General features: G+C 39.7%; 1 protein-coding gene across 10 annotated transcripts in view; it reads right to left on the bottom strand.

Annotated features, from left to right (window-relative positions):
• Positions 1-201: 201 nt before the first annotated feature.
• fcho2 (FCH and mu domain containing endocytic adaptor 2) overlaps positions 202-25,568 on the bottom strand; it is a 157,966-nt gene continuing 132,599 nt past the window's right edge. For all 10 annotated transcript variants that reach the window (XM_062056937.1, XM_062056939.1, XM_062056940.1 and 7 more), the window contains 6 exons: positions 19,860-20,015; positions 11,334-11,466; positions 8,722-8,921; positions 8,588-8,652; positions 8,354-8,518; positions 202-1,258 (listed from right to left, as the gene is read on the bottom strand). In XM_062056937.1, the coding sequence (XP_061912921.1) occupies positions 1,236-1,258; positions 8,354-8,518; positions 8,588-8,652; positions 8,722-8,921; positions 11,334-11,466; positions 19,860-20,015 (742 nt within the window). In that variant the 3' untranslated portion in view covers positions 202-1,235. The remainder of the gene's footprint in view (positions 1,259-8,353; positions 8,519-8,587; positions 8,653-8,721; positions 8,922-11,333; positions 11,467-19,859; positions 20,016-25,568) is intronic.

Genomic DNA, 25,568 nt, shown 5'->3' with positions numbered 1-25,568 from the left:
AAGAAGTTTTTATCCAAAAAACCAAAAAAGATATGTTTGTTTTTGAAATATAACAGATAGCAAAAAAACAATAACGGAGGAAACTCATAATTGTACAACGCTGACATACATTTTGGATGTACAACAAAAAGATAACATGATAGTTAACATAATGAAGAAAAAAAACACACAAGAAGCTGAAAGAAATGAGACAAAAGCCTGTTAAAGTAGTCATCCATATATTTGTATATAATTCATATATTACACATTTCATACAGGCACAGTGAGAAATCATCACGTAGAGAAAGTGGCTGATACTGGTAAAAAAATTTACAAATTATGAGAATCATTTACACAAATTAGCGTATTTTTTGTTTCCTTTAAAAAAATCTGTTAAATACAAAGACATAGAGAAGGAAAATGAAAGTGAGCAAAGATGGAGGCTGGTTGTTTGGGGGAGAGCAAGAACCAGCTTGCTGACACCACAACGTTGGGGTCTTAAGGCTCGCTGGGGGGGGGGGGGGGGGGGGAAACGATTGAAATGTTCGCCGCTTGAAACGGCGCCCAAGACGATACGGTGAGACGCCTTTCAGAAAGGTCATGTGACACAAACGGAGCGATGACGACTTTTTTGCGGTTCTTCCGGTCTTCCCTTCGGCGTCCACGACGGCGTTGATGTCAGTCGACACAAAATGTTAAAAACACTTCAAGTTTTGTTGCGTTAAGAAAAAGCTACGAGTTAATCTGGACTTTTTGAAAGCGTCTTAAGGGTTTTTACAGTAAGGACGACATTTTTTTTAAAAGGCTTGAGGAAAAAAAAAGAGCCCTGATTGAGGAGAAAATGCGAGCGAGAGGCACTGAGGGTCCTTTTTTTTTTTTTTTCCTTTCTTTTTCCATTAAGGAATCCTCTTTCGTCGCACGCCATCCAAAGAAGCGTTAAACGCCGGCAGTAAAGATTGGAGCAAGTCATATTTACACGAGAGAGGTGAGAACAAGTTTGTTAGTGCATGTGTTTTTTTTTCACCCCCCCCTCTTTTTTTGCGGTGAGATAAAGTGTTGGCCGACAAAAAAAAGACTGAAGGGACGAGGCGTCGTCATGGCGACACGCGGCTCTCAAAGCTCACCTTTCTCCATCGCTTTCGACAGTGTTCGGTACTCAGTGCGGCTTTATTTGGGGGCGGGTCCGGTTTGGCTTTGCAAGTTTTTTTTTGTTGTTTTTTTTTAAGCCGTAAAGCAGGATAAGATTTGACGTGGCTTCAGCAATCCGCCATGTATCGACCTGAGGGGAGAAGACAGGTTACAGCTGTGGTTGCTTTGCTCGTCAACCTCGACCTGCGTGGGAGGGGGTTCATGTGGCCCCATTCCTGGGTGGATCTCATTTTTGCAATGCGCTTTGCTGAAAACGATGGAAAGCGTCAGTCGACATAGCGACCGAAGTTAGAATTGCCGCAAAAACACGTTTTAAGATATTCAGCGATCTACTGACCCAATTCGTCACGTTCCATGTGTCAGGTGAACCGTGACGAGTGGGGCCATATGAATCCCCTTCCTACTGTATAAACATGATTGGTTAAGGTCATGCCTGCAACAACAGCTGATAGGCAACAGTGGTCAGGTGACCCTTCTGAAGATGACAGTCGAAACATGTCAGGTAAAAAATCCATCTAATATGCTCAAAATATTGTCTGACTACAAGATAAATTGAAAAGTACCACCGTCATTAAGTTCGGAGGAAATTCTTACGTTTTTTGTTTAATAACATTTTCAAACACATTTTCAGTCCTTGCGTCATCATATTTGGACTTATTGACAAAATAATCATACATCTAGAAATAACTCGCCATCAGATTTAATATGATATATTACTTGGGGTGTTTTATTGCAAAATATATTTATGACCCTTTGGACCTGGTGAACTTTGACCTGGGCGAGAAGAATATTCAGCTATATACGTGCTGTATATCCACCCACTGTGGAAACTATTGTATAAAAACTGCAGCTTCCTCAAAGCTTTTATATGCAAAAAAAAGCTATGATGCCAAACATGTTTGTGATACAGTACTTCATAGGGCTGGGCGATAAAACGATATCAATATATATCACGATACAATCAATACAAAAAAATGCGTTCGATAAAATATTCGATCATTTTTTTTCTTCTTCGCCGGAAGAAAGCGGACGTTGCGAAGCAAGGTTGGTTGCATGAACAAAGGCGCTCGCTGTCCGGTAACCGAGGGTTACCGGATCAGTGGGAGTGACACGCTAACAGCCAATCGGGTAACAGTATCGACTATCAAGTTTGGTTTTGCCATCTTGTTGACTAGCGGTTGATTCTTTGCATGGAGTGAGAAGAGAAAGTCAAAATGAAGAAATTGTGAATAAAACAGGAAAAGTCACCTTGTGAGTATGGCAGTTTTTTTGGAGTTTTTAAAAAAGGACCGTAGTCAGACCAATGTGGTCTGTAATTGATGCTCACCCTTTAGAGCACAGCTGTAACTTCCTGGCACTAAACCTGCAGAAAATAGTTCTTCCCAGGTTTCTCTATGTTTACATTTTCACACTTTGCACTATTTTTTTTACACTTTATTAAGCATTTCTTACATATTTCTTATATCCTCATTTTAAGACGTTATAGTTAAGTGTTCAATGGGATTTTACTATTTTATTTACATTGTTAGAATGTTTTCCATGCTTGTGTTGACATTTCCATTCTATTCTGCATTGACAGCTGAGGGGATTATAATCAGAGGAAGGTAATATTTAAACTAAAAATGTTCATATTTTTACATAGGTAATAAAAAATATCAATAATTCTCGATATCGACCGATATACAATACAGTTTTCAGCCATATCGCCCAACCCTAAGCTGTTATTCATTGGCACCCAAAAAATGGCAAAAAAACAGCAATTAAGACCGCATCCATAAAAAGCCTTAAAATTAGAGGTGTCCCGATCCGATACTGACTTTGGTCCAATATCAGCAACAAAAAAAACAAGTATAAGACTATATGGGCTTGCATGTACTACTACTATGAACATACCAATCCATTATTTATAAGTTCTAATGTGTTAAAATGTTCAGATATTGTGTTTTTCAAAACAATGGAAATTATGTTTTGAGTAAAGAACAACAGCCTTCCAGCTTGTATTCTTAGGTTATTTAAATTAAGAGGAGAAAACTATAATTTACGGGGGACATTGATTTTTGAAATATGTAAAGTAAGAACGAATATAAAATACAAATGTATTTCAGTTTTAGGAGTTAAATGGTGGAACAAGCTCAGTGATGAGTTGAAGACATGTAGTTCTTTGTTAAGGTTTAAGAAAACCTTGAAAGGTGAAATAATTGAAAATTATAAAATATAGTAACAATTACTTTCATCCCATTGATTTTTTTTTTAAACGTTGATGTTCCAGGCAATCTTATTTTCAGTGAAGGTATAGGATAGGCAAATATAAGCTTTGGCTTCAGCCTATTCCTTTTTCTGTAATTTTTTAAATTTTATTTTATTTTTGTGTGTAAATGTGTATAATTGTTAAATATGTATAATCTGTACTGTTAAACTGGTCACACAAAACGGTTAATGGTTGATTATATGAGCGAAATAAACTTATTTCCTTCATTCATTCATGTAAAATGATACAAACAGTACTGCAGCGTGTTTACGTGTGCAAAGCCAGTTAACATCTAAATATCCTCCAATAAACACACAAAATTGGTCTTTTTTAGTCAAGTCATTTACAAAAAGGTAAACATGCAAGGCTACAGACTACTAGGAGCGAGCAGCTACACAACAGCTTAGCACACAATAGCACACAAGCTAGGTGTGTACAACAGCACTTTTGTCAACATAAACAAGCATCAAATAACTATAGTTGCATGTTACTTACACATACAAAGTCTATAAAGGCAGAATCGTATTAGAAAGTATCCAGTAACAAACGCGTACGCATCATTCAGCTTACTGCATCATGATTTTAATCTAATGAATTATTGTCGCCAAAAAATAATTACCACTCCACTTTAACTTAAAGGCAGCATAAGTCCATACAGCACGGTTATTAATAAATAGATGTATTATTTTGACTAATTTCACTTGATCAAGCTTTTTCTACACTAGAAAATAATACAAGTATTATTTGTGCTGATAGTGTATCGAATCAATGTCGGTATTGGCCAAAGTTCAAAGCTCCAATATCGGTATCGGATAGTGTATCGAATCAATGTCGGTATTGGCCAAAGTTCAAAGCTCCAATATCGGTATCGTAGAGGTGGAAATGTGGTATCGGGACATCCCTAATTGTTGATACCCTAAAACAGAAGTGTCCAAACTTTCCACTGAGGGCCGCAGACTGAAAATTTAAAGGATGTGAGGCCTTTTACCCCCACCTTTTTTCATTTATTTGTGGCATTAAGGTCAATATTTCAACATTTTTGGTTACATCACATTTTTTAGTAATAGTGTTTTTAGAAGGTGTATAATAACACCCCTGCTCTAAACCCCTCTCAGAGTTATTAAAGAGGTTTTAAATTCAGTTTTAGGCATGAACAATAACAGGCATGTTGTCAAAGCATCTTCCTGCTGGAAAATGTTGATTCATTGACCTGTGAGACGGTGCCCTCTGCTGGAGTCATAGCTTCAGTTTTCACTTGCAGATAGCGCCATCAATTTTCTTTTCATTTCTTTGAAGGTTAACACAAAAAAAATCACTTATAGAAAAATACTTTGTGAATATACATGGGACTCTTCTGATTTGAACCATGTTCAAATTGGATTCAAGTGTTTTTTATGCTTGCCTCCTCATGATTGGATATTTTGACAAAATGATGACATCAGCAGCTTTAATATGATATATTACTTGGTATGTTTTGCTGACCTCCCTAGGCGTGACCTACAAACACCTGGGTGAAGTTAGCCCACCTTACCATTGGAAATATTACAATAAAGCTGCCATTCCTTTGTGCTACATGTATGCTGTAAACATTTCCCTTTGTGCTCTTACGGTTTTTAAGTTATTCTAAAAGACATTTTTTGACCCGTGATGTCATCCACCCAAACGTGCCCCTTTCGTTATTGCTACGTTTGTGATGCAAACAATTTTTGTCTATTATAGTTTTTATGTTATTAAAGTTTTACAGTTTTTGTTATCAACGTGTTGATATTCATAACCAGCCCACCCCACCTTGTCAAAATGTCCCCATCAATATCCCATTTGTTCATGCCGCAGACTTTTTTTTGTCCTTTATAGTTTTTATGTTATTACCGTTTTATAGTTTTTATGTTATTAACTTGGTATTATTCATAACCAGCCCCCTTAACCTGTGCTACAATCTTTTTTTGTCTAACTTTTAGAGTTTTTATGTTATGGAGCAGTACATATAGTAGTAGGGTGTCATGTGTGGTAGAGTAATACATATAGTAGTAGGGTGTCGTGTGTGGTAGAGTAATACATATAGTAGTAGGGTGTCGTGTGTAGTAGAGTATAATGTATAGTAGTAGGGTGTCGTGTGTAGTAGAGAATTATGTATAGTAGTAGGGTGTCGTGTGTGGTAAAGTAATATTTATAGTAGTAGTAGGGTGTCATGTGTGGCAGAGTAATATGTATAGTAGTAGGGTGTCGTGTGTTGTAGAGTAATACGTATAGTAGTAGGGTGTCATGTGTAGTAGAGTATAATGTATAGTAGTAGGGTGTCGTGTGTGGTAGAGTAATACGTATAGTAGTAGGGTGTCATGTGTGGTAGAGTAATATGTATAGTAGTAAGGTGTCACGTGTGGTAGAGTAATACGTATAGTAGTAGGGTGTCATGTGTGGTAGAGTAATACGTATAGTATAGTAGGGTGTCGTGTGTAGTAGAGTAATATGTATAGTAGTAGGGTGTCATGTGTAGTAGAGTAATATGTATAGTAGTAGGGTGTCGTCTGTAGTAGAGTAATATGTATAGTAGTAGGGTGTCGTGTGTAGTAGAGTATAATGTATAGTAGTAGGGTGTCGTGTGTGGTAGAGTAATACGTATAGTAGCAGGGTGTCGTGTGTTGTAGAGTAATTCGTATAGTAGTAGGGTGTCGTGTGTGGCAGAGTAATACGTATAGTAGTAGGGTGTCGAGTGTAGTAGAGTATAATGTATAGTAGTAGGGTGTCGTGTGTGGTAGAGTAATACGTATAGTAGTAGGGTGTCGTGTGTTGTAGAGTAATACGTATAGTAGTAGGGTGTCGTGTGTTGTAGAGTAATACGTATAGTAGTAGGGTGTCGTGTGTTGTAGAGTAATTCGTATAGTAGTAGGGTGTCGTGTGTGGTAGAGTAATACGTATAGTAGTAGGGTGTCGTGTGTAGTAGAGTATAATGTATAGTAGTAGGGTGTCGTGTGTGGTAGAGTAATACGTATAGTAGTAGGGTGTCGTGTGTTGTAGAGTAATACGTATAGTAGTAGGGTGTCATGTGTAGTAGAGTATAATGTATAGTAGTAGGGTGTCGTGTGTGGTAGAGTAATACGTATAGTAGTAGGGTGTCATGTGTGGTAGAGTAATATGTATAGTAGTAAGGTGTCACGTGTGGTAGAGTAATACGTATAGTAGTAGGGTGTCATGTATGGTAGAGTAATACGTATAGTATAGTAGGGTGTCGTGTGTAGTAGAGTAATATGTATAGTAGTAGGGTGTCATGTGTAGTAGAGTAATATGTATAGTAGTAGGGTGTCGTCTGTAGTAGAGTAATATGTATAGTAGTAGGGTGTCGTGTGTAGTAGAGTAATACGTATAGTAGTAGGGTGTCGTGTGTGGTAGAGTAATACATATAGTAGTAGGGTGTCGTGTGTAGTAGAGTAATACGTACAGTAGTAGGGTGTTGTGTGTGGTAGAGTAATAGGTATAGTAGTAGGGTGTCGTGTGGTAGAGTAATATGTATAGTAGTAGGGTGTCATGTGTGGTAGAGTAATATGTATAGTAGTAGGGTGTTGTGTGTGGTAGAGTAATATGTATAGTAGTAGGGTGTCATGTGTGGTAGAGTAATATGTATAGTAGTAGGGTGTCATGTGTGGTAGAGTAATATGTATAGTAGTAGGGTGTCGTGTGTAGTAGAGTATTATGTATAGTAGTAGGGTGTCGTATCGTAGAGTAATACGTATAGTAGTAGGGTGTCGTGTGTGGTAGAGTAATACATATAGTAGTAGGGTGTCGTGTGTGGTAGAGTAAAATGTATAGTTGTAGGGTGTCGTGTGTGGTAGAGTAATACATATAGTAGTAGGGTGTTGTGTGTGGTAGAGTAATACGCATAGTAGTAGGGTGTCGTGTGTGGTAGAGTAATACGCATAGTAGTAGGGTGTCATGTGTGGTAGAGTAATACATATAGTAGTAGGGTGTTGTGTGTGGTAGAGTAATACGCATAGTAGTAGGGTGTCGTGTGTGATAGAGTAATACGTATAGTAGTAGGGTGTCGTGTGTGCTAAAGTAATAGGTATAGTAGCAGGGTGTCGTGTGCGGTAGAGTAATACGTATAGTAGTAGGGTGTCGTGTGTGATAGAGTAATACGTATAGTAGTAGGGTGTCGTGTGTGCTAAAGTAATAAGAATAGTAGTAGGGTGTCGTGTGTGGTGGAGTAATATGTATAGTAGTAGGGTGTCGTGTGTGATAGAGTAATACGTATAGTAGTAGGGTGTCGTGTGTGGTGGAGTAATATGTATAGTAGTAGGGTGTCGTGTGTGATAGAGTAATACGTATAGTAGTAGGGTGTCGTGTGCGGTAGAGTTGGGGACGGCGTGGCGCGGTTGGAAGAGTGGCCGTGCCAGCAACCTGAGGGTCCCTGGTTCGATCCCCACCTTCTACCAACTTAGTCACGTCCGTTTGTATCCTTGAGCAAGACACTTCCCCCTTGCTCCTGATGGGTCGTGGTTAGGGCTTTGCATGGCAGCCTCGCCATCAGTGTGTGAATGGGTGAATGTGGAAATAGTGTCAAAGCGTTTTGAATACTTTGAAGGTAGAAAAGCGTTAAACAAGTATAACCCATTTACCATTTATAGTAGTAGGGTGTCGTGTGTGGTAGAGTAATAGATATAGTAGTAGGGTGTCGTGTGTGGTAGAGAGATATGAGATTTCTAGTTCCCATTTGGGACAAGTTTGGGGAGATTTTGACAGTGTGTGTGGATAGTAAAATGTTGATAACATAAAAACTATAATAGTTCGACAAAAACAATTGCAGCACAAATGAATGACAGTGTTATTTGAATATTTGCAACGATAAAGGGAGCCAACGTCACACACAAATATGAGCAACTATGTAACGCTGTTTGACCACCCATTTTAGACACAATAAAAAAAAAAGGCAACTATTGTGCTGATGCTAAAAGCTGTGCAGTGTGTGCAGTGTGTGTAGTCTACCTGTGGCGAATCTCTTCTTGCTGAGAGACAGCCTGTAGCCGCTCCCTTGCAGCTCCATGCCCACCCCCGACAGCGTGCTGCCCTCGTTCATGAACTGCACCGCCAGCGTGGACGGGTTGGACGGGCCGCTGGACACCTCAAACTTGGCCCTCAGAGAGCCGGCGCCTAAAGCAAACAACACACAATCGCCATGACAACCGCCGCCGACGGCAAAGTTTCCTAAAAAGACGTCACCTTCGTTTTCCGACTTGTCAGAAATGTCGCTCAGCTTCCACAGACATTTATTCTGCTCGCCGTTCCTACAAAGACAAAATATGTGTTGGTGTAATTGTTAATCAACAACAGACGACGGTGGGTGCGCAGCCCACCAGAGGGCGCTGGGCAGGGACTGCATGCTGGTGACGCCGCCGTCGACCGGCACCAAGATCTGCAGGTTGCCGAGCGGCCCCGGCGAGGCCATGGAGTCCGGGTTGTAGCGGTAGTCCACCCGCAGGTCCGTGGTGCTCGGGGAACACTTCCAGTACACGGCCAGGTTGAGCGGCGTGGAGTGGATGCCGTCAGACTGCACCTGAAATCAACCGCACAGGATGGACGGTGAATGGGCGGAGCTAGACGCGGTGCAGTGCATTGATTGATGGACACAGCACGCGCGCGTCCACAAAAAGGTGCAAAGGCCAAAAACAAAGTCGGAACCATTGGAACATCACATGAGTTCAGTTTAGCACAGAGGTGTCTAAAGTGTGGCCCGAGGGCCAGTTGTAGCCCACAGCTAAATTTAAAAAAATAAAATAGTGGAATAAAAGCGCATATAGGTGATATGTAACAAGAAGAAGTAGCAATGTTGACATTTATTACAGTCAATGTTTGTAATAAATGAGGATAAAAACTAGTTGAAATATTGTTTTGATATTGTTAAACCAGGGCTGTCAAACTCACTTTCACGGAGGGCCACATGGCCCTCTGTAACAGTGAATATATATGAATATAAATATACAAGAATTCACTTCATGATATTATTAAACAATTCCCCTTTGCATTTGATCATTATATTTTTTCACATACTGCTCAGTCACTAAAATTTTATCGTAGAATTTAGTGTTTTTTTACAGCATACTACTTCAAATAGAAAAATAGCACCACTGTTTTTTTACGGTAACATTCTGGCAACTGAGCAGCTAGTTTTTAAATCGTCAAATCCATGCTTGTTGTTTTTATGATAAAATTCTGGCGACTGAGCAGATAGTTGTTAATTGTAATGGTTGTTGGGTTTTTTTGCGGTAGTATAAATGGAAAAACGGCACTGTGGGATTTTTTTTAACGGCTAAATTCTGGCAACTGAGCAGCCGGTTATTGTTGTTTTTTTAAATCTATTGTAATTTTTACAATGTTCAATTTAATGAATAACTTGCTTTGAAATCATAAGTCAAAAAGATATTTATTTTTAATTTAACAAAAAGTTTGTAATGTATGATAGTACAATATTGGTTACATTATTAGGAAACTCGACACAAATAGTCATTATTACTACATATTATTACTAACATTACATTATTAACAAGAAAAACATTATTATTACAGATTCATACATACAGTAAGTCAAGAAGATAAACTCATTTGTATACTCTAGCCTTTAAATAGTGAAGTGAAGTGAATTATATTTATATAGCGCTTTTTCTCTAGTGACGCAAAGCGCTTTACATAGTGAAACCCAATATCTAAGTTACATTTAAACCAGTGTGAGTGGCACTGGGAGCAGGTGGGTAAAGTGTCTTGCCCAAGGACACAACGGCAGTGACTAGGATGGCGGAAGCGGGGATCGAACCTGCAACCCTCAAGTTGCTGGCACGGCCACTCTACCAACCGAGCTATACCGCCAAATAGACCCCCCTTTTAGACCAGTTGATCTGCCGTTTCTTTTCTGCTCTGGCCCCCTCTCCTTCGTGGAGGGGGGGGGGCACAGGTTCGGTGGCCACGGATGAAGCGCTGGCTGTCCAAAGTCGGGACCCGGGGTGGACCGCTCGTCTGTGCATCGGTTGGGGACATCTCTGCGCTGCTGACCTGTCTCCACTAGGGATGGTCTCCTGCTGGCCCTACTATGGACTGGACTCTCATTATTATGTTAGATCCACTATGGACTGGACTCTCACTATTATGTTAGATCCACTATGGACTGGACTCTCACAATATTATGCTAGATCCACTCGACATCCATTGAACCGGTCGCCCAGGGGGGGTCCCCATATCTGCGGTCCCCTCCAAGGTTTCTCATTGTCCCATTGGGTTGAGTTTTTCCTTGCCCTGATGTGGGATCTGAGCCGAGGATGTCGTTGTGGCTTGTGCAGCCCTTTGAGACACTCGTGATTTAGGGCTATATAAGTAAACATTGATTGATTGATTGAAGATATTTGAGTATTTATTTTTTTAAATATTTAATGACTATAACATTATATTTGTTATATTATTTACAAATATAGAAATATACGCAATTACATGCAGTTAATGTATTTTTTTTGTCAATACGGAAAGAGCCAACACATTAAGTAAGAAAAGATAAAGTACTTAAATGACGCATATTATTTCTAGGCTTTCACAGGACACATAAAATGATGTGATGTTTGATACTTAAACTGTCAATGGCAGTCACCATAAATAAATGTAAACATTTACAGTTAATACATGTGATCGGTATTGGGCGATCTCACTCATGGAAGATCGGAATCGGCAACATAAAACAGTCATCGGATAATCCTTAGAATTAGGGCCTAGCATAGCTCGGGGTTACTAAAACTGCTGGTAGAAATACGGGACAATCTTAGTCACACATCTGCCATTGTGTTTGAAACACCTGATCTGGTATTAATGTGGTTAGCATATTTATAATTGAAAAATGCTAAAACCCTTTCATGATGGCCGCCTTTGCTTTTCAATCTGGACATTTGTTTAAAAAAATGTTGCTGTTTATCACGGGGACGCCACTGACCTGGTACTTGAGGATGTCCACATTGTAGTAGGAAGCCGCCGGGTTCTGGTCCGCGGCTTTCCTGAGGTAGGACGTCAGCGCTTGCATGTTGAACCAGAAGTCTTTCGAGTCCGAGTCACTTTGGGAAAGATCACTGGAGATAAAAAAAAAAACAGACGGAAGCATGCGTGCGTGAGCGTACACAAACACACACGGAATAATCAGACGCTCAGTTATTCATCCCACTCCTTGGCTTTGTGCGTGAAAATCCAATAGCTTGGAAGGAGACCAGACTGCTGTGTCCTACCCGCTACCAAATGATGGATTACACTTGATTCAATAAGTCCCACCAAGTGGTCTCAGGAGCAATGAAGATGAAATCAGAGCGAGAATGATAATAACAATAACAAACGTTTATTGGAGCGACAGAAAGTAGAAAATATGATTGTACGGTACACCGATACTCTTATTAAAAAATGTACCATACAGCCTTTGAAATCTTCTTTTCATGGACCTGATGGCGGATCGTGGTGACATTGCTGGTAATATGGCCGAGGCGCACGTGAATCAACACACACGCAGGGAACTTACAAGCGGAAACAGTGTGAGGACAGAAGATGGAGAATAGACATCATTTGGCTTTAAAACTAACAATAAAGGTGAAGCTATAAACACTGAAGAGCCGAAACGCAAGTGGTGCTTTAAAACGTAGCTAGCTAGCGGCTAATGTCTTTTTTAAAGTGTTTTAGCGACTTCTAAATCACTAAACCTCGCCTCCATGGCGACAAATGACCTAAGTTTCTCGCAAGTGTCATCCCTGCAGGACGAGGAATAGCTAAACACAGTAGATAGATACAACAGCTAACCGCTAACAGCAAGCTAGCACTCCTGAATGTAAACAAATGGGTGGATGTATACAAATAGACTAGAGATGTCCGATAATGGCTTTTTTGCCGATATTCCGATATTTTCCTATTCTTAATTACCGATTCCGATATCAACCAATACCGATATATACAGTCATGGAATTAACACATTATTATGCCTAATTTTGTCGTGATGCCCCGCTGGATGCATTAAACAATGTAACAAGGTTTTCCAAAATAAATCAACTCAAGTTATGGAAAAAAATGCCAACATGGCACTGCCATATTTATTATTGAAGTCACAAAGTGCATTGTTTTTTTTAACATGCCTCAAAACAGCAGCTTGGAATTTGGGACATGCTCTCCCTGAGAGCACAGCGGCGTTTTAAAAAGTCATACATTTTACTTTTTGAAACCGATACCGATAATTTCCGATATTACATTTTAAAGCATTTATCGGCCGATAATATAATAGACTGTAACGATACCAAGTACAAAAGCCATATATAGTCAATACTACAATGATTACATCGATATTTTTTATCATCACAAAGTCTTTTGTCATTTTTTTGTGGTTTATAAACTTTGGAAATACAGGAAAACTTTAAGTATCATCCGGTAACTACTTATATTACATATTGGATACATGCCTGAATTTGTAGCATCACCCAAAACTAATGTAAAGTATCCAAACAACAGAAGAATGAGTAATTATTACATTTTAACAGAAGTGTAAATAGAATGTATTAAAAGGGGTGGGGGTGTGTGGGGAGGCCAAAGGATGGTACGCCCAAGCTGTAAATCTAGCCAGGACCGCCTCTGGGCTATAGACTAGAGAGTCTATAGTGGAAAAGTTGGGGCCCCGAGGTCAAAAAGATTAAGAACCACTGCATTAAAGGAGAGTAAAGGTGACTATTATAGTGTTAGTTCATGTGCAGAGGGCTCTCATCTTGGTAAAAACTGTATTTAGAAGGGTTTTTTAATGATTTTGCTATGAAAATATTAGATTTAGAATGAATAATTCCTACCATGGTCAGGCCCAGAACCAATTAACAGCGATAAACAAGGATTTAGTAAAGCTGCTTTCGAAGTATCATGAGTGATCAGCATCCAGCGGCCATTTTTACTGTAGCTCTTAGGGGTGCACAAAAAATTTATTCAAATCGGAATCGCATTTCTTATTCATCTAGATTCTAAAATTATTTTTAATTTGGTAAATGGTTTATACTTGTATAGCACTATTTCCACATTCACATACGGATGGCGGGACCTGCCATGCAAGGCCCTAACCACAACCCATCAGGAGCAAGGGTGAAGTGTCTTGCCCAAGCACACCACGGACGTGACTAGGATGGCGGAAGCTGGGGATCGAACCAGGAACCCTCAAGCCGCTCTACCAACCAAACCACGCCATTAAAAAAATAATCATAATTGTATTCTATTATTGTTAAATACATTTTAGGCCATCTCCATGCAACCAGAAGGAGCGTTTCTAACCTGTAACCTGTTTTGAAAAGTTTCATTCTATTATACCAAATATTAGATTGCGAGAATCGGTTTGAATCGAGAGTCGTGTTGGATCAATTCTGAATCAAATTGTCACAAATCGTTATGTGCCCTTTAAATGATAATAATAATAATAATAATAATAATAGATTTTATTTGTAAAAAGCACTTTACATTGAGTAAACAACCTCAAAGTGCTACAGTGTATTAAAAAAAATAAAATAAAAAAATAATACAAAAATAAATAAAAATAAAAACTAGAACAGCCAAATAGCTAGAACTAGTATGCATATATCTAAAAAAGGCTTTTTCAAAAAGAAGGGGTTTTAAGCCTTTTTTAAAAGCATCCACAGTCTGTGGTGCCCTCAGGTGGTCAGGGAGAGCGTTCCAGAGACTTGGAGCGGCGGAGCAGAAAGCCCGGTCTCCCATTGTTTGTTGCTTTGTCCTCGGAGGTTGGAGGAGGTTAGCCTGTCCGGAGCGGAGGTGTCGAGTGGAGGATTTGGGGGTGAGTAGTTCTTTGAGGTAGAGGGGGGCATTTCCATGGAGGCACAGGTGGGTTAGTAGGGAGACTTTGTATTCAATCCTGAGTGGAACAGGAAGCCAGTGAAGGGATTTGAGAATTGGAGTGATGTGGTCGTATTTCCGCACTCTCATCAGGATCCTAGCAGCACTATTCTGTATGCAGTGCGGCTTCTGGATGTTCTTGCCGGGGATCCCGACAAGAAGTGCGTTGCAGTAGTCTAGCCTGGAGGAGACAAAGGCGTGGACGAGCCTTTGTCTCCTAAATGCACTTTAAAATGTTGCTACTCAGCTGCTGGTGTGAAAGTTGTGCGTGTTACACTTGTCGTACTGTCGTTTACAATCAACTCATCAGCTGAATCAATGCTGACTGAGCAGCTTTATTCCAGCATTGGTTGTGTTGCTATTGTGTTGTACTTGTTCATAAATGTGGGGTCAAAGGGAGGAATTTTTCCCTTTCTGCTTCCTCATGCACCCCTAATCATTATCAAAGCATGGTTTTGATACAGCTCCTGTATTGGAGCTTACTAGTTGTGCTGGGCGTTACCAAGGCAACACACAAACAAGCTTTTCCTCCACGGGACTTCCGTGTTTATAGCTGGTGCCACCTGCAGCAGGCCCATTACAGCAAATAACAAGCTGATGACGACAATAACGACGCATAATGGATATTTGATGGACACGTGTGTGCTTCAAGCAGCGTTTTTATGCACAACTTTCTCAAGAGAAAAAAAAAAGAGCCCGACCGCATCGCCGCCTTTTAAACACAAACGAGCGCTAAATGGAGCGGATGTCCTGTGAAGTTGCGCTGTTGTTTGCTATTTCAGGCCGACCTGACTGCGCACGTCTGCTGGAAAGTATTTCCCTGACAGCTTAATAATACGCTCAGGTCGGCCGACTAATTGAATTTCCTGCATGACGTGGGCCTCTTTTGCTCTCTGTTTTTGGATCAGTGTTGGCGCTAGGAATTTTCAAAATGGGGTCCCAGGGACCCCATCAAGTCATAAAAATGGGGTCCCACGGTAAATTTTTGGGGTCCCACTTTTTTGTATCCGTTTTGAAAACAAATGATAAATGTATGCATTATCCTGTTATATCTCACATTCTATATTGTGTTTTGGAAAAAGGTTGTCATAAACGTTACTTAATTCATTCAACAAATAATACAAAAGAAAACAAATGTAAATTTACTCGGTTATAAACATTCATTCACTTTCTTCTTTCCTTCATAGATCTAAACTTTACCGCTGCCAGTATTTTTTATATATTTTCATTAGAGATGTCCGATAATATCGGCCTGCCGATAAATGCTTGAAAATGTAATATCGGAAATTATCAGTATAGTTTTTTTTATTATCGGTATCATTTTTTAATTTTGTATTATTTTTATTTTTAATTAAATCAACATAAAAAACACAAGATACACTTACAATTAGTGCACCAACCCAAAAAAACCCTCCCTCTCCCATTTACACTCATTCACACAAAAGGGTTGTTTCTTTCTGTTATTAATATTCTGGTTCCTACATTATACATCAATATATATCAATACAGTCTGCAAGGGATACAGTCCGTAAGCACACATGATTGTGCATGCTGCTGGTCCACTAATAGTACTAACCTTTAACAGTTAATTTTACTCATTTTCATTAATTACTAGTTTCTATGTAACTGTTTTTATATTGTTTTACTTTCTCTTTTATTCAAGAAAATGTTTTTAATTTATTTATCTTATTTTATTGTATTAATTTTTTTTAAAAAGGACCTTATCTTCACCATACCTGGTTGTCCAAATTAGGCATAATAATGTGTTAATTCCACGACTGTATATATCGGTATTGGTTGATATCGGTATCGGTAATTAAGAGTTGGACAATATCGGAATAAAAGCCATTATCGGACATCCCTAATTTTCATTTACTAAGTTGTAGGTGTATTTACAGTCGCAATCAAAAGTTGTAGAGTTGAAAAGAACGTAATGTCATGGCTGTCTTGAGTTCCAATACTTTCTACAACTCTTATTTTTTTAGAGAGATTGGAGCACATACTTGTTGGTCACAAAAAACATTCATGAAGTTTGGTTCTTTTATGAATTTATTATGGGTCTACTGAAAATGTGAGCAAATCTGCTGGGTCAAAAGTATACATACAGCAATGTTAATATTTGGTTACATGTCCCTTAGCAAGTTTCACTGCAATAAGCCATCCACAAGCTTCTGGTTGAATTTTTGACCACTCCTCTTGACAAAATTGGTGCAGTTCAGCTTAAATTTGTTGGTTTTCTGACATGGACTTGTTTCTTCAGCATTGTCCACACGTTTAAGTCAGGACTTTGGGAAGGCCATTCTAAAACCTTAATTCAAGCCTAATTTAGCCATTCCTTTACCACTTTAAATGTGTGTTTGGGGTCATTGTCCTGTTGGAACACCCAACTGCGGGCTGATGATTTTAGGTTGTCCTGAAGAATTTGGAGGTAATTCTCCTTTGTCATTGTCCCATTTAAAGCACAATCACTCTGTCACAAAAAAATAAGAGTTGTAGAAATTATTGGAAACTCAAGAAAGCCATGACATTATGTTCTTTACAAGTGTATGTAAACTTTTGATCGCGACTGTATTTCAGTATGAACGTGTAAAAAGTTTTTTGCTTCGGTCATGAAATGATGATATTGGTGTGCCAGGGCATACATGCATAAGACAAATTGATTGTTGATTGATTATTCTCACCTGTATATAGATCATCAGTCGTTTAAAAACCGCCACATCTGCACTTTCATGGCAAATAATGCCAACAAACTTAGAATGTTGCAAGTTAGTTTCAATGTCATCTAATACAGTGGCACTCAATACCTTTAGCATTTCTTCTCTGGTTTTGTGATGGCCATAAGCTGTGTGTTCCCCTTTAAGAATGACCGTATGTGGGGTGAGTGACGTTTGTAAGTGAGTGGGCGAGTTAGGAGAGGGAGCGCTAGCATGTTCAGGAGTGTTAATACCAGAGGTGTGGACTCGAGTCACATGACTTGGACTCGAGTCAGACTCGAGTCATGAATTTGATGACTTTGGACTCGACTTGACAAAATGTAAAGAGACTTGCAACTCGACTTAGACTTTAACATCAAGGACTTGTGACTTCACTTGGACTTGAGCCTTTTGACTTGACATGACTTGCTACTTTCCCCAAAACCCAAAGATTAAAAAGTTATTTGGGAGCGCGCCGCTCCGTATTTTCCCTTTTCTTCGTCTGTGTCTATCAGCGTGTTGTTCCTGTCAGCTGGTGTGCTCTCAGTACAACAGCCAATCAAATTAGATCTACGCTGTTTTCATCACACAGCTCTCATCCAATCAAATTGCAGGACAACCAATGAAGAAGAATTGTCAAACAATGCGGCAGTGAGAAACAATTATGCCAAAGTTAATTTCGTTCGGGTATTAAAACTACGACTCGGTCAACAAAAAACGAATAGCCCTATGCAAATCATGCAGTTCGAATATTATAGACGGAGACGTAACAACTTCCAACTTCGTTCGACATTTGAAGATGCACAAAGAAGGGTACGTTTTGAATGTAAGCTAACGTTTATTGGCTAAGTAACGTGACTTTTATTTGCTGTGTAGTTAAATCAGTGAGGCTGTAAACTCACTGCTAACGTTATAACCATAGACATCTTATAAGGGTACGCAGCATGGAGCGCTACTGCCTACTGGCGCAGACGAGACGCGGGGCCGCCATCTTGGAGTGGTGATCCGCTCCACTCAGTGCAATTCATTTGGCAGGAGCAATGAACTGTCAGCGCATTTAATTCATCTTACCTCAATAGCATGGTGGATGTGTGCTTGGCTTTGTGGAAAACATAAATAAAGAGTTGTAACAAATCGACGGCCTCATTCCAACTAAAGAGCGGAACTGTAGGGACCCACTGCCAGGTGAAGTGGAGGGTGTTACCCCCGACATACATCGGCCCTGGAGGGAACGTCTCGACCACGGTCTGGGAGCCGACAAGCAGGAAAGGTGCAACACGATGTTTCTTGGTGCCTGGTGAGGCTGGATCTTTGAAAATCAGTGCACCCGGTCGTAAAGGTGTTCTTTTTATTAGCCCGTTTACATGGCGTGCAAAACATATTCCCATCTTCATAAGTGAGCCATTCGCTGAAAAGTGGCTCCTGAAGGCACTTTTCATTGAAGCTTCGCTTCTTGGGTTTAATACTCGCCGTGACGAAAACAATAACACGTGGGTGTCGGTACAAAAAAAAAAAATCTGCATCCTGGGGACACGCGGACATCCGGAAATTTGCGTCCTTTCTGATTTGAATGCGTAAAAAGACACAAACAGTGCGTTAACGCATACTTGCCAACCCTCCCGATTTTCCCAGGAGACTCCCGAATTTCAGTGCCCCTCTCGAAAATCTCCCGGGGCAACCATTCTCCTGATTTCCACCCGGACAACAATATTGTGGGCGTGCCTTAAAGGCACTGCCTTTAGCGTCCTCTCTCACCTGAAAAGGAGACTATTATATATGTCTCCGTTATCCATAGGTGTATCTATAACCCATAAAGTAGGCAGGCACAGAGCTATTTCTCAGCGTGTGTTTATTCCAGCCGGCACGTTAATACACTGACACACGACATCCGGATTCCCATCATGCATTGCTTCAAAACTACGGCAAGTAGTAATGTCCAAAAACATAACGGAGACGAAGCAGAAGAATGAAGAAGACACATGGCGACGACGAGTAAGAAGAAGAAGTACGCTTACAAGTTCCAAAATGATTGGAAAAAAATAATTTCAGGTCATCCAGGACAGCTGGAAGGGGAAGGGTATGCTGCCTGCACATTTTGTAGATCAGATTTCTCCATTGAACACAGTGGCCGAACGAATATACTCATTCATGAACGGATTATTTATGTATACATATATATGTATAAGAAATACTTGAAAATATATACACCCCCCCGCTACCCCACCCCCCCACCTCAACACCCCCTGCCCCCCATCTCCCGAATTTGGAGGTCTCAAGGTTGGCAAGTATGCGTTAACGCCAACAGTGTTGGATCATACGATTCTTTTTTGTTTTGTGGATCATATACACTACCGTTCAAAAGTTTGGGGTCACATTGAAATGTCCTTATTTTTGAAGGAAAAGCACTGCACTTTTCAATGAAGATAACTTTAAACTAGTCTTAACTTTAAAGAAATACACTCTATACATTGCTAGTGTGGTAAATGACTATTCTAGCTGCAAATGTCTGGTTTTTGGCGCAATATCTACATAGGTGTATAGAGGCCCATTTCCAGCAACTATCACTCCAGTGTTCTAATGGTACAATGTGTTTGCTCATTGGCTCAGAAGGCTAATTGATGATTAGAAAACCCTTGTGCAATCATGTTCACACATCTGAAAACAGTTTAGCTCGTTACAGAAGCTACAAAACTGACCTTCCTTTGAGCAGATTGAGTTTCTGGAGCATCACATTTGTGGGGTCAATTAAACGCTCAAAATGGCCAGAAAAAGAGAACTTTCATCTGAAACTCGACAGTCTATTCTTGTTCTTAGAAATGAAGGCTATTCCACAAAATTGTTTGGGTGACCCCAAACTTTTGAACGGTAGTGTAGTTGGTATTTCCCTTTTTTTTGTATTTTAATTTGTATTTTATTACCTGAAGAGGAGCTGCTGGTTGGGATGGATCTGCTCCAGCCTGCTGGTGTTCTTCAACTTGAAGGTGAGCACGGCGGGGGAGGGGTTGCCGGTGAACACCTTGATGATGCCCACAGGGAACGACAGCGTCATGTCCCCCGTGATCTTCACGATGCACCTGGGAGGACGGCAAAATGAGGACGTTGGTCAACCACGGCAAGAGGATTCACGGTTGGCGGGAACTTCCTGTTTGCAAATTTAACGCGTTAACGTGCGTAGTAAAAAACTATGCAACGCGTTGAGTCAAGAAGCAATGTCTTCATATGAGCCAGTTTATACCACAGTGGAACCTCCATTTACATAACCCTCATTGTAAAAACTTTTCAATTTACCAACCGCAGATCGAATAAAAACACACTTTGGTGTACGAACGTTTCATCCACCCGCAGAGCCATTTTGTGCCCGGCAGCACACTCTTTGTGGACGGACTGATCGATCTTTGGGGCTCATTTAGTCAGCACAGCAGTGCTGCTGTTAGCTACTGTGCTAATTGCTACTTTGAGTCTTTTTTTTCCCCTTTTTACTAGGGGTGTAATGGTACTAAATCTCAAGGTACGATATGGTCACGGTATTAAGGCCACTATTATTGCGGTATATGTACCAAAAATGTTCTAGTCATATTTATTTCTAAAAACATTTATTTCTACGTGCAAATAATTGTGCAGGAACATCTACTGTTTCCAGCAAAATTTTTTAAGAATAACTTGCAATTATGTGTCTGTAAAGTAACATACATTTTCATAACATGGTCACTACTGCCTAGTTTCTCTTGTTATATTCTTATTTTTAACATTATATTGGTATTCTTATTGTTGCTTTTTATTTTTATTGTTATTGTTATATTTCCAATTTTTTTTCCATTGATACCCCCATTATTTACTTTTAACTTTTTAAATTTGATCTCAATTCTGTACACTGCTGCTGGAATTTAAATTTTCTTTAGGGAACTCTCCTGAAGGAATCAATAAAGTACTATCTATCTATCTATCTATCTATCTATGTAAACATCCAGTGTAATAATTATGTAAAACTATAATATATTGGCCCTAGTGTGTGAATGTGAGTGTGAATGTTGTCTGTCTATCTGTGTTGGCCCTGCAATGAGGTGGCGACTTGCTGGAATTTAAATTTTCTTTAGGGAACTCTCCTGAAGGAATCAAAGTACTATCTATCTATCTATCTATCTATCTATCTATCTATCTATCTATCTATCTATGTAAACATCCAGTGTAATAATTATGTAAAACTATAATATATTGGCCCTAGTGTGTGAATGTGAGTGTGAATGTTGTCTGTCTATCTGTGTTGGCCCTGCAATGAGGTGGCGACTTGCTGGAATTTAAATTTTCTTTAGGGAACTCTCCTGAAGGAATCAAAGTACTATCTATCTATCTATCTATCTATCTATCTATCTATGTAAACATCCAGTGTAATAATTATGTAAAACTATAATATATTGGCCCTAGTGTGTGAATGTGAGTGTGAATGTTGTCTGTCTATCTGTGTTGGCCCTGCAATGAGGTGGCAACTTGTCCAGGGTGTACCCTGCCTTCCGCCTGAATGCAGGTGAGATAGGCTCCAGCGACCCCCCGCGACCTCAAAAGGGACAAGCGGTAGGAAATGGATGGGATGGATGGATAATATACAGTTTAGTGTCTTTCAACTTTTACATTATGGGAAGCAGTGTCCTCTACGGTGGTAATTTGTACAGCAGTCTGGGAAATGTTGTTTCTCAAAAAAAGTACACTACCAATTTAACTTTAAATAAATACACCTACAACTTATTAAATTAAAATATAGAAAAAAATGCCGGCAGCGGTAAAGTTTAGATCCATGAAGGAAAGAAGAAAGTGAATGAATGTTTATAACCGAATGAATTTACATACCGGTATGCATAAAAATGTGTTTTCTTTTGTATTATTGTTTTAAATGAATTAAGTAACGTTTCTGACAACCTGTTTCCAAAACACAATATAGGATGTGAGATATAACAGGATAATGCATACATTTATCATTTGTTTTCAAAACGGTTACAAAAAAGTGGGACGCCATAAATTTTACTGTGTGACCCCGTTTTGAAAATTCCTAGCGCCAACACTGTTTTAATAATATGAACACCTTACAAACTGATGTTTGGCTTCAAATATATTTTCAGTGTGATGGTTTATGAGATGACAAGTTGTCCAGGGTGTATCCTGTATCCCGCTGTGCGTGTCGAGACCTGCTTGTTCTGTGTCGCTGTGGAAACGCTCAAAACGAAGGTAGTGCGCTTCGAAGAACATAGACTTTTTTATAAGTTTTATTTTGGCCTGGGCTTGTTTGTTAGCTACATAACTCAACCAGTTATGGACACATTTATTGTCCAAAAAACAATTCCTCTCATCGACTTCAAACATGCTTCACTTTGCGCTTGCGTGTTCAACGCCTCCACCCCTGCGCAGAGGATTCTGGGAGATGTAGTTAAATTACAGCCAATGCTAAAACGCCAGAAAAAAACTACACTCACCAAGTTTTCGTTTGATACCGTCACACGTCACAGTATTATTGTGAATACTGCGGTATTTATAAAGCCATTACATCACTACTTTTTACAGCATTTTTCCAGTTTGCATGAGCCCAAAGAAAGCAAAAAACAAGCAACGTGTGATTTGAAACATTCAGGAAGTACAGTGGAACCTAAATTTACGGACTTTTCGATTTACAAGCTTTTAGATAGCGCCGAATAAGCCTCTGTGTACGCTTCATTCATTCATTTTGTACACATGTATACATATACATGTACACATGTATACATATAAACATATATATGTATACATATATATATATAGCCTATACAAATACATGTGTACATATTATATTAATATAATAGATTTAATTAGATATTAATCATTATTATAATTGGATATTAAGAGTATGTGAAAGTTCGATTTCTACCTTGTTTATTACAAACCCCGTTTCCACATGAGTTGGGAAATTGTGTTAGATGTAAATATAAACGGAATACAATGATTTACAAATCATTTTCAACCTATATTCAGTTGAATATGCTACAAAGACAACATATTTGATGTTCAAACGGATAAACTTTTTTTTGTGTGCAAATAATCATTAACTTTAGAATTTGATGCCAGCAACACGTGACAAAGAAGTTGGGAAAGGTGGCAATAAATACTGATAAAGTTGAGGAATGCTCATCAAACACTTATTTGGAACATCCCACAGGTGAAGAGGCAAATTGGGAACAGGTGGGTGCCATGATTGAGTATAAAAGTAGATTCCATGAAATGCTCAGTCATTCACAAACAAGGATGGGGCGAAGGTCACCACTTTGTCAACAAATGCATGAGCAAATTGTTGAACAGTTTAAGAAAAACCTTTCTCAACCAGCTATTGCAAGAAATGTAGGGATTTCACCATCTACGGTCCGTAATATCATCAAAGGGTTCAGAGAATCTGGAGAAATCACTGCACGTAAGCAGCTAAGCCCGTGAGCTTTGATCCCTCAGGCTGGACTGCATCAACAAGCGACATCAGTGTGTAAAGGATATCACCACATGGGATCAGGAACACTTCAGAAACCCACTGTCAGTAACTACAGTTGGTCGCTACATCTGTAAGTGCAAGTTAAAACTCACCTATGCAAGGCGAAAACCGTTTATGAACAACACCCAGAAACGCCGTCGGCTTCGCTGGGCCTGAGCTCATCTAAGATGGACTGATACATAGTGGAAAAGTGTTCTGTGGTCTGACGAGTCCACATTTCAAATTGTTTTTGGAAACTGTAGACGTCGTGTCCTCCGGACCAAGGAGGAAAAGAACCATCCGGATTGTTATAGGCGCAAAGTTGAAAAGCCAGCATCTGTGATGGTATGGGGGTGTATTAGTGCCCAAGACATGGGTAAATTACACATCTGTGAAGGCGCCATTAATGCTGAAAGGTACATACAGGTTTTGGAGCAACATGTTGCCATCCAAGCAACGTTACCACGGACGCCCCTGCTTATTTCAGCAAGACAATGCCAAGCCACGTGTTATATCAACGTAGTAAAAGAGTGTGGGTACTAGACTGGCCTGCCTGTAGTCCAGACCTGTCTCCCATTGAAAATGTGTGGCGCATTATGAAGCCTAAAATACCACAACGGAGACCCCCGGACTATTGAACAACTTAAGCTGTACATCAAGCAAGAATGGGAAAGAATTCCACCTGAGAAGCTTCAAAAATGTGTCTCCTCAGTTCCCAAACGTTTACTGAGTGTTGTTAAAAGGAAAGGCCATGTAACACAGTGGTGAACATGCCCTCTCCCAACTACTTTGGCACGTGTTGCAGCCATGAAATTCTAAGTTACGGTAATGATTATTTGCAAAAAAAAAATTAAGTTTATGAGTTTGAACATCAAATATCTTGTCTTTGTAGTGCATTCAATTGAATATGGGTTGAAAAGGATTTGCAAATCATTGTATTCCGTTTATATTTACATCTAACACAATTTCCCAACTCATATGGAAACGGGGTTTGCATATGTATACATATACATATAGCCTATACAAATAGATGTGTGCATATTATATTAATATAATAGATTTAATTAGATATTAATCATTATTGTAATTGGATATTAAGAGTATGTGAAAGTTCGACTCCTACCTTGTTTATTATTCCTTAACCTTTTGTAATCAGAAATATCAAGCAGCTAAAATGCGGCAAACATGCATGAATGTGGAGTGTTTTGCATTTTCCCCATCATGCTTTGTAATGGATTTAAATTGGTGTAATTTAGAACCAACACAAGTACTATGTGTTGGTTGGATTTAAAAAAAAAAGAAAGTTGATTGCATTATGACTAGGGAAGGTTGTTTGCATTAGGTCGTATACGTAAGTGCTGCACATGGTTCTCCTCTGAGCATACAATAATTAACGGTAGTTGACTTAAAAAAATCATGTTGTCCCTTAGATGATGACAAAAAACAACATCAAAAGTGCCAGACTTTTAAAACGAACGCGATCTTCCTGCGGGCAAGATTCTTTATTAAACTCATGACATCTCGCGGGCCAAAAATGAAGGTGTCGGCGGCCGTAGTTTGGACTCCCCTGCTCAAGACTTTCAATAAGGCTGCTGGCAATGAATTGTGGGATACTTTAGCCAAAAATCCGAAGCCCTTTACAGTTGTGAAAGTATCCTTCTGTTTATCCATCAGCTTACTTGTTTCTGCACTGTTCGGGTGTCAGCGAAATCACAAAAACAGCATGTGGAATGTTTTGATGCGCATGTGCACTAGGTCTTAATATTCACATAAATGTGCCAAATCCTCCCCTGGATGATTTGCTGTGCAGGTGTAAAGCCCTCTGCTCGTCTCACTGCATCACACAGTATATCTACAGTGTATAAAAAGCTCTCTGTTTCAGGTCCAATTTCCAAACAGAGGCTGGGTTTGGGCCGGGGCGGAGGGGGTTGGGGGGGTCCCGCCGGGGGTGCTGCGGTTCCTAAACTGGGGCCTCGCACCGCGGCTCCGCTGCATTGCTTGTGAAATGTTCCATTCGCTAATCCCTGCGAAAATAAGCCTTTTTTGCGGGGCGGCAATTTAACAGCAGTTAGGCAATAAACGTCTGCGTGTTTTCTCTGCCACGGACTATCATGTGCCCCGTGCAGGTTACCCGCACTGTCGGGCCTCA

Source organism: Entelurus aequoreus, linkage group LG08 (genome assembly GCF_033978785.1).
Source record: "Entelurus aequoreus isolate RoL-2023_Sb linkage group LG08, RoL_Eaeq_v1.1, whole genome shotgun sequence".
Lineage (NCBI taxonomy): Eukaryota > Metazoa > Chordata > Actinopteri > Syngnathiformes > Syngnathidae > Entelurus > Entelurus aequoreus.
The sequence above is the reverse complement of the archived record's forward strand: the minus strand, read 5'-3'. Positions and strand labels throughout refer to the sequence as shown.